Consider the following 9,091-nt stretch of genomic DNA (forward strand, 5'->3'; position numbering starts at 1 on the left):
ACTGGTCACTTTGGGGGGGGGGGGTAGATTTTCAGAAGAACTGCTAGAACGCAAGCCTTTCATAATGATGGTCTGCACCCATCATGCTAGGATCTTTTGAAAATCTGGCCTGTCATGTCTTTAGGTGCACAAAGGTCCTGACTCCATTCTGTGCTGAAGCCTTTGGAGTTTTGATATTTGCAACATCTCTTCATGACCTAATGAACAGCAAGATCAGATTGTAAGGACAGTATATTTTAGATGCAGTTACAGGCAACCTTGCACTTCATGCTTCCTCTGCCCCTCAAAAAATGGTTGCATCATGTATGGGAGACTTCATAAAAATAATTCAGTCGCACCGTAGCACTATATAACAACAACATCATCATATACTGTAAGGGGAAAAATCCTACACTGGCAGGGGTGAGTATGGCTAGGTGGACTAAAGGGGTTGTTCCAATACCCAACAGACTATCAAACTTCAAAACTTTGTGGGCTATCGCATGTGTTTAAATGGGAAACTTTTAATTGAAAGGGGAGTAAACACAATCCATGGACTTCTTCTCATGGCCTCACCGGCCATGGTTAGTAAACTAGAAGAATGAAAAATCTTGGCCAATATCCAACATTCACCATACAATTGCTAAGCAGAACCATAGTACATTAGCATAGCCTGAGTTTCTAACAACATGGGAGAGAGCATCAGCAGAGACTGCCCTGGCTGTGTAACTAAAATGGTATGGCCAAGGAACTTTTCCAGGTGTTGAATACCTCTGCTCTGATTAAACTTCATGAGCCATTCAAGCCATCCAGCCATGCTGGATCAAGCCCTGGGACTCTGGGAAATTCCTGGTGCGGGTCCAAGAAACAGCCTGATTGCAAAAAGTAATTCTCATTGAAAAGCGAGATTGGTTGCTTTATATCCCCACTAAATCCTTATCTTAGCATTACTGATTAGAACTCTGGAGATCCCTATTAAAGCAACATAGTTAGACATTAGAGGATGGTCTCTTAATGAGAGGAGTGGGGGGTGGGGCCGATTACCCTATATCTTCCTGCATCTTCCCCTAAAACATCAGACCATAGCCCCTGTTAGAGAAGGGAGCAGGAGACCATAGGTCAGATCTAGTCTGTAATGAGACCTTGCTACCATGACAAAAAAGAGATGCTTCTCTCTCTCCAGATCTCCAAGACGGGCAAAGAGCTCATGGAATACATAGAATCCATGGCAGCGGAGGATCCTCTGTTGAAAGGAATTCCTGAGGACAAGAATCCTTTTAAAGAGAAGGGAGGCTGTATAATAAACTGACCCCCACTGCTCACAGACAAACATGCAACTGCTTCCTCTTGCAAAACCCAGACTGCCAGTATTCTGCCTGTCCCATAGCTTGATCTTTGCAGGGGTGGAACAGCCTCAAACTGCATTCTCATGAAACATAGCACATTTACAGACCACAAAAAAAAAAAAACAACCTACTGAAGAAATGCTTACATTTAGCAGTGAGAAGGCAACCTATTTTTATGACAGCCCCACCTATTTAATTTCAGCTTGAGATAAACATGCAGAATGGGCTTGAGGAGACCTGCAGGCCTGTAGTCTTAATAGCATTTATTTGACTTTCCCTCCAGTCCTAACTGCAGACTTGAACCCCCAAGTACCAGGTGCAGTTCAATTCCCCAACTCAATACATTGCTGTGTGACATTGGGCAGGTTACTTAATCCTTGTGCCTCAGTGTGCCCATCTGTAAAATGGAGTTGATATGCTTGCTTGCCTCTTGTAAAGCACATTGAGATGCAGGCTTCAAAAGGCACTAGGCATTATTTTAAATTAATACCAAGAATTTTAAAGGACCTAATACATTTACCTGTTCATAAACCAGGTGGCCAGCTATTTTTGTTCATTTCTTAACAACAACATGTTTTAACATAAATCCTATCTCCTCTTCCCAAAGGCACTTCAGCTGTCTATACATCCAGTAATACTTGATACAAATACATCATCATTTACCATTTAAGTGTTCATGCAATCTTTTCATATACAACAGGAGCAGGGTCAGGGTCTGTGGAAGAGGTCATTAGAAGCCAACTTCGATCATAATGGGAAAATGGAACTATGATGGGGAAAGTTGCAGGCAACTCCCCACGCTGGTTGTGAACTAGATCTCGCTGACAAACATTACAATGGCATGGCTTTCTGCCTCCCTGAAACACGGCTATAAGACTCTTACGTGTTAGGTAGAAGAGAATCAGAATTTGTGGTAGAGGCGATACCTTTTATTAGACCACCTAGATTTTTTTTAAAAAATAATTCTTTAATTGCAAGCTTTTGGGCACAAACACCCTTCTTCAGGCATAGGAGAAAAGATTGGAAAAGTTCTCCTGGATAGAAATGAAAATTCATATTTCATAGAATTGAAGGTGTGGTAAAATCTCCTGTTTGGAACAGTTTGTTTTATATGCAGATTATGTGTTAGGTGGCTCACAAGCTCTTGGAGTGGCACAAGAAAGGAACAAGGCTTGCTGCCCTCTTTGGCTGCATCTGGGTCAAGTTTTATCCCATCTGATGTTTAGCAAATTCCTCATCCGGTTAGGGACGGTAGCAGGGAACAAAGGTTGGCTTCTAATGACCTCTTCCACAGACCCTGACCCTGCTCCTCTTGTATTTGAAAAGATTGCATGAAGTTTAAATGGTAAATGATGATGTATTTGTATCAAGTATTACTGGATGTGGATGTATAGAGTTGGTGTTGGGGGCTGGCTGGAATTAGGGCAGGTTGGGCCATTTTACCACTGCCATGGTTTTTCACACCATGCCTGTGTTGGTTACAGCCAGAGTCCTCTGCTCCTGAGTTAGCACTTGGATTAACGCGGCGGAGGGGCTGGGGAAGACAGCAAGGCTCAGCACCTTGGAAACGAGAAGCGACCTAGAGGAGAGGGTCTCAACCCACTCAGCCCTCCTCCCTTCCCCTTCCCAGGGGAGTAGTAATCTGGAGTCATTACTCCCTTTACCTTGGGAAGGCTTGGCTTGGCTTGGCTTGTATGCAGGATCAGCTGCTCCATGCTTAGCTGGCAGCACAGTAGAAAAGTCAAGCACTGAATGACATTCCTGATCCTAAAGGAGATTTCTGAGGCCTTGCCAGGGTGGCATGGATTGGCTCTGCCATTTTCCTAGGCCCTTACCTGAAGTCATTCATCTAGTTAACCCTGCAGCCCTGACAGAAGCTTCCCAGAACAGCTGGTGTGACTGTGGGTACCTGTGTTTATTTCTGACAAGCCCCCAAGGAAGAGTCACTGGCCAACTGAACAGTTTGTACTGAAAAATAAGACAGCCAGGAATCCTGGCTTCCTGTCTACCTCACCACACTTCCCCTTTGAGTCAGACAGGCGGTCGAGACCATGACACAGACCCCAGCTACAGCCTACAATGTCTTTGCAAAGGTCTCTCCTATAGCAACTGTTACAAAACCCATTACTTCAGAGGTACAACTGACCTGATTTAAGTTGCGTGCATATCACTGTAAGACTCAGAAGGAGCAGAGACAATGCATGTGTTTTCAGTGAAGGAATGATCCATGGTCCTATGATAGCAATGTTTGGGAAGAAGCAGCAGGGGTATATTTTAGGTGCCAGTAGCAAAGGTTGTGTGTGGCAATTGTCCTTGTGCTGATCCTTCTCATCCATTAGCAGCAAAGCAGAAGTTATATTAGAAGTGGCTTCCGTAGTGCTAGTCTTAGCAAATCCTTGTACACCTTGCGTGACTGCTCTCTGCTAAGCCACCACTTGCTCCTATTTAAGGCTCAGTCCTGCCCTGTGCTGCACCTCAGAGAAGTTGAGGCTGCTCAGCATTTCTCAGAATCAGGCCCCAAATGCATCACCAAGGAGCCTAGCTCCCCTAGAAGATAGGAATGACGATGCACTAGTATTGCAGAGCCAAGCTGGGGTTTATGCCACTCCTCTGCAACCAGCAGCTCCGTTTGCTGCGCATTGTCAGTAATTAGCCAAAGCTGTTTTGTTACCTCCCTTGTAGCCTATAAATAAAACCGCACTGTGAATATTTTAAACGTTGCCTCTGTCTTTCTTTGGGTGATGGTGGCTGTTTCGAGAAGCTAATTTTACAGCTGGGAGCACAGGACACTCAGCTCAGTTAACCTGACATGGGAAGAGGACAGGGGACGGGCCAAACCCAGCCTTTCCTCCAGAGAGATGCATTGAAATGAATGGAAATTTTGCCAGAGCAAGGATTAGCGAGGTTCAGCCTCCCTATTGGCACTGAAAGGCAAGCAGCTGACATCTTCTCCAATAGGCAGGCACAATATACTGCTTTCTAATCAAGGTTGAAAGCAAGACCTGGTTCCTCCTGCCCCTCCCCTCAGCTTTTAACAGAAGAGGCCTCCTATTTTATCAAGACCAGCCACCCTCTCCTTCACAAAAAATTAAACTTGCCCACTGTCAGATTAAAGCTTTGCTCTTCATCTCTGCTTCTAATCCAAGAGGAAGAGAAATCAAATATACCTAGGTTTTACTGGTCTCAAAGAAGATTGACCTATTAATCAAAGCTAAACTCCTTGCAACCTGCGTCAGAGTGAAATAAGCAGTCTTAAAAGGATTTAGGTTTCTGGGACTTTCCTGTTTGCTTGGCATCTGGACTGGGCAAGGATTTACCAACAGTGGAGGAAGCAAGGGTACAACCAGCTATTTGAAGTTTGCAGAGGCGCTGATCGACTCGTGCCAGCAAAGTCCACAGTAAATCCTGGCCACCACCAAGCAACACAGCCCTGGTGCATGGAGTCTGCCTGCCTTGCAAGAACACGGCAGTCTGCAGGGCAGCACTCTCCCACATGGCCAACAGGATTTTGAATACCCAGGACCATGTGCACTATGTGATCACAGACACAGCAGGCAGTAGGCTCTGTAGATGCAATCTATTAAGCAAGCTATTAACACCGTAGATGATAAAAGCCACCCTTCCAGGCTGAAACACAACATGCTGCTTATCAAGATGTTACCGTATGTCCAGCGTGGCACAGCCCTATTTATACCCATGGCCATTACGAAACAGGCAGGTGCACAGTTGTGTTTGTTGCACAGTACCGAGGTAAAATACTCTGCAACAAACAACATATTGATCTTGTGTCAATATGAACATCAGCTGAAGCCAGGAGGCCTGTTCTACCTCTGTAGGAGAACACCTGACTTGAGCAACATTGCCAGGCATCAAGAACCAGCCAGGTACACACTGGGCGCATCGACATGTGCATTTAAGCACAACTAAATGTAATGTGCGTTAAGATAGTACACACTAAGCGATGTTTGGCAAATCCTACGTATGCAGGGACTTGGCACTAAAGTTAGTGCCAAGTCCCTGCAGCCCTGCCATGTGCTCCTAGTACAGCAACCTCTGGCACATGTGCTGAGCATGGCACGTGAGGCCATTTTGCTCAGCACACCACCACCAGCCTGGGTTTTAGGCAGCTGCTGCCAGCCACGAAGCCCAGGCTGCTCCCAGCAGGTGGCTGGGCAGCTGCAAGTCCTGCTGCAAGCTGACAAGACTCCATGGTTGGCAGCAGCTACCCAGAGCCTGGGTCAGTTGCAGGCAGGAGGCTGCAAACATCTGCTCCAGGCTCCAGCATTAGCTCCATACTGGCGGGTGCATGCGTGCCTCAGAGCAGACAGTGGGGGAGCGGCCTGAGGCAGCATAACCATGGCTTCTCCCCCACTGCTGGCACAGAGCTGATGACTGGGCTCTGGAGCCTGGCACAGCTGTTTGTAGCCAGCCTCAGCTGTGGGCAGCTGCAGCAGGCAGTGGGCAGGCTGCAAACAGCTATGCCGGGCTCCACAGCCCCAGCATCAGCTCCATGCTGGTGGCGACTGCACATGCACCTCAGAGTGGACAGCAGGAGGGCTGTGTTGCCTCAGGCCCTATCCCCACCGTCTGCTCCAAGGTGCGCATGCACCCACCAGTATGGAGCTGATGCCAGAGCCCGGAGCAGCTGTTTGCAGCATCCCAGCTGCAGCCAGCCTAGGCTCTGGTAGCTGCTGCCAACCATGGAGCCCGGGCTGCTTGCAGCAGGGCTTATAGCTGAGCCTGCCTGACTCCCACCCGCTCCGAGCCCAGCCCTGGCCCAGCCCCCTACCAGGAGCACCACACCTTTTGCGGGCTTAGCTGTGTGGGGTGGGTGTGTGGGCAGGCTCTGGGCCAGGGCCTCAGCCACCTGTGCTGCAGCCTGGGGGCTGGCTCCCCAGGGAAGCACAGGGGCTCTGGCAGGACCAGGGCATTGCTGGGTCGGACTTTGTCCAGTGACCCAGGAGCTCGGCTCCATGCACCTGCGCATCTGGTTCTGTCTGGTTCTGTGTGTGTGTGCACATGTCTGGTTCCGGATGTGTGTGCGCATGTGCGTGTGTCCTGGGTGTGTTCTGGTTCTCTGTGTGCATGTGTGTCTGGTTCTCTCTCTGCTCTCCTTTTTCTTTCTCTTTCTCTTCTTTGTCTCTTTTTTCTCTCTCTCTCCCCCATTGCAACATGTTCAACAAAAAAGGAATATACAAAGGCAACATTTATGATTATGAAATATACTAATATGCAGTGTATCCTGCCATGTACCCCCTCCTTCGCCCCCCACCACCCCTTTCCCTGCCTTCATTTTGTTTTTCTGGCCAAAAAACGTTGCCTACCCCTGCCCTAGAGGCTGGGGAGACCCAGCACTAAAGTTAGTGCTGGGTCATGTCTATACACGCATTAATGCGCTTTAACTAACTGTGCCTAAATTTGATACCTGCATTTGCAGGTATCAAATTGAGGCATACTTAGCCTAATTTCACCACCCTACTTCACCCCTGGTCGGCGCTTGCCACCCCACCCAACCGCTGACACCACCAGCCGTGTCTACAGGAGCTCATCGCTTACTGCCACCGTGCTTCCGTCATCACCGCCACGCTCCTTCCACCACCGTGCCCTCACAGCTGCCGGGGGCACCTGTTGTTCATGCTAAAGGTCCAGAGGTTGAGAAGGGTGTGGCCCTCTCAGCAGGCATCGCTGCCAAGGACAAGCTGTTGTCTCCTACTTCAGCTGCTAACACAAGAGAAGTGACAAGAACCTGGGTTACAACCCATGGACTAGCTGCCACCTATTGGCAGTGTGATTTCTCCACGGGCCAGGAAAAACAAATGGTTCTCACCCTACCAATGCTTCACTGCAAATACTGTCACAGCACCCTGCATCTGAAACATCAGATGCACTACTCAGGCACCCCAGGGCTGCATAAAAAGACAAAAGGGCTGAAGAAATGCTATCTTATCTTTGCCCTCTCTTTCCCTCTCAACACAATTTTCCCCATTCTTACAGGCTGTTTAGAGTAGTGGTTCTCGGCCTTTCTAAACTCAAAGCCCACCTTGTTAGACTCAAGGCACCCCTTGGAAAGCATCACTTGACTACAGAACACCAGAGCAATTCTTCTGTTGTAAATGACTCAGGAAGACCACAACATGCCAGACTGTTTTTAACACTATGGCTTCCTATTTGAAATCTCTGCGTTTAACTTGTGAAACATGTTTGCACACCTAACAGTGCTAACATTGTCTGACACCCCCGCAACCCCACCAAGAAGGTCTCACGGCACAGGGTGGCCGAGTGCCACAAGTGGCAGGGGCAACCCGCATGACGTGAGAGATAAGGGAGGGGGCAGGCAGCAGCACAGTGGCAGATAGGGCAGGGAACAGAAAGCAGAGTAGCAAATTGGGCAGGGAGCAGACAGCAGAGCAGTACAGTAGGCAGGAAGCAGAAGAGACAGGGAAATGGGGCAGAGCAGATGGGGAAACAGCAGGAATCAGAAAACCAAGAAGCAGAGCAGACAGGGAAATGGCAGTAAGCAGAGCAGACAGGCAAACAGGGCAGGGAGCAGGAAGTAAAACAGCAGAGCAGCCAGGGACACAAGGCAGGAAGCAGAAAGAGGAGCAGCAGCGCAGGAGAGGGACACACGAGGGAGCAGAAAGCAGAGCCAATGAAGAAACATGGCAGGGAGCAGAAAGCGGAGCAGCAGCACGGGCAGTGTCACCAGGCAGGGAACCGAAGGCAGACCAGGAAGGGAACACAAGGCGGGGGCCAGAAAGCAAGGCTGACAAGGGAACGTAGCGGGGAGCAGAGCAACAGATCGGGCAGGGGACGGGGTGGCAGAGGACTCGGGGAGGGCGCAGGGCTCGTTTGCGGCACGTTTTGCGGAGGAGGCTGGCCCCGGGCAGCAGCCCCCAGCCCGTCCCAGCCCGCAGCTGAGGCCTCCCCCTGCCCCTGCCGCGGCAGGGCGGAACCGCGCTCGCTCAGTGCCCGGGGGCGGGACAACAGGAACGCGGAACCCCCGGACCGCTGCCGGGCTCCCCTTGGCAACCAGCTAATCGCAGCGCGAGGCAGGCGGGCACTGCCAATCAGATGCAGGGGGGCGGGGCCGTGAGGAACTAAGGTTTCCCAGCAAGCAGCAGCCTCCGCCGCCCCCACACATGCGCAGTAAAGAGCCAGCCCAGCCCGCCCAAAACGGAGCTTGCTGTAACAACCCCCCACCCCTCATGCGAGCCGGGAGGGGCGGGCGTGGCCCCTGACCCCTCCCGAGCAGGGTCCCAGTTGCACTGTCGGAGCGTCTGTGGCAAAAAGTCCTAGAGGTCCCACCGAGATTTGAACTCGGATCGCTGGATTCAAAGTCCAGAGTGCTAACCATTACACCATGGGACCAGCTGGGTGTTTTGTGCTATGGAAGCTCTACTGAACCCACGTTCCCTGAAGTACAGAAACTGGGATCGGAAAAGTGTATGCACCAAACCGTTATGGAGGAAGAGATGCAGGAAGGTAGTAGTCAGCTACCTACTGAAGCTGCCAGCTGCAGTAATGCCCCCGCTGCACAGAGCTGAGCCAGCTGTCTCCCCAGGAACTTCCTGCTCTGGGAGAGCAGGGAGTCAGGGCCACCAGAAAGGTCTCAGTGGCAAAGCTGCAACCCCTAGGGCTGGAGAGTGCAGGGAGCAGAAAGCAGAATAGCCACGGACACAGGGCAGGGAGCAGAAAGAGCAGCTGATGGGGAGGGCCTTGGGATACTGTCCAAGCCCCCCCCCCCCCCCCCCCCCCCCCCCCCGCCG

At 50.4% G+C, this 9,091-nt stretch overlaps 1 protein-coding gene and 1 non-coding gene across 3 annotated transcripts in view; one reads left to right on the forward strand and one right to left on the reverse strand.

The window, feature by feature from the left end:
- GNGT2 (G protein subunit gamma transducin 2) overlaps positions 1-1,995 on the forward strand; it is a 13,276-nt gene extending 11,281 nt beyond the window's left edge. For both annotated transcript variants that reach the window (XM_019523651.1, XM_019523650.1), the window contains one exon: positions 1,163-1,995. In XM_019523651.1, the coding sequence (XP_019379196.1) occupies positions 1,163-1,288 (126 nt within the window). In that variant the 3' untranslated portion in view covers positions 1,289-1,995. The remainder of the gene's footprint in view (positions 1-1,162) is intronic.
- A 6,626-nt stretch (positions 1,996-8,621) lies between these two features.
- On the reverse strand, positions 8,622-8,693 carry TRNAQ-UUG. The gene has a single exon. It is a non-coding gene; the product is annotated as a tRNA-Gln (tRNA).
- Between the last annotated feature and the right edge of the window lie 398 nt (positions 8,694-9,091).

This window comes from Gavialis gangeticus, unplaced genomic scaffold (genome assembly GCF_001723915.1).
Source record: "Gavialis gangeticus isolate Ggan-Ray unplaced genomic scaffold, GavGan_comp1, whole genome shotgun sequence".
NCBI classification, from domain to species: Eukaryota; Metazoa; Chordata; order Crocodylia; family Gavialidae; genus Gavialis; species Gavialis gangeticus.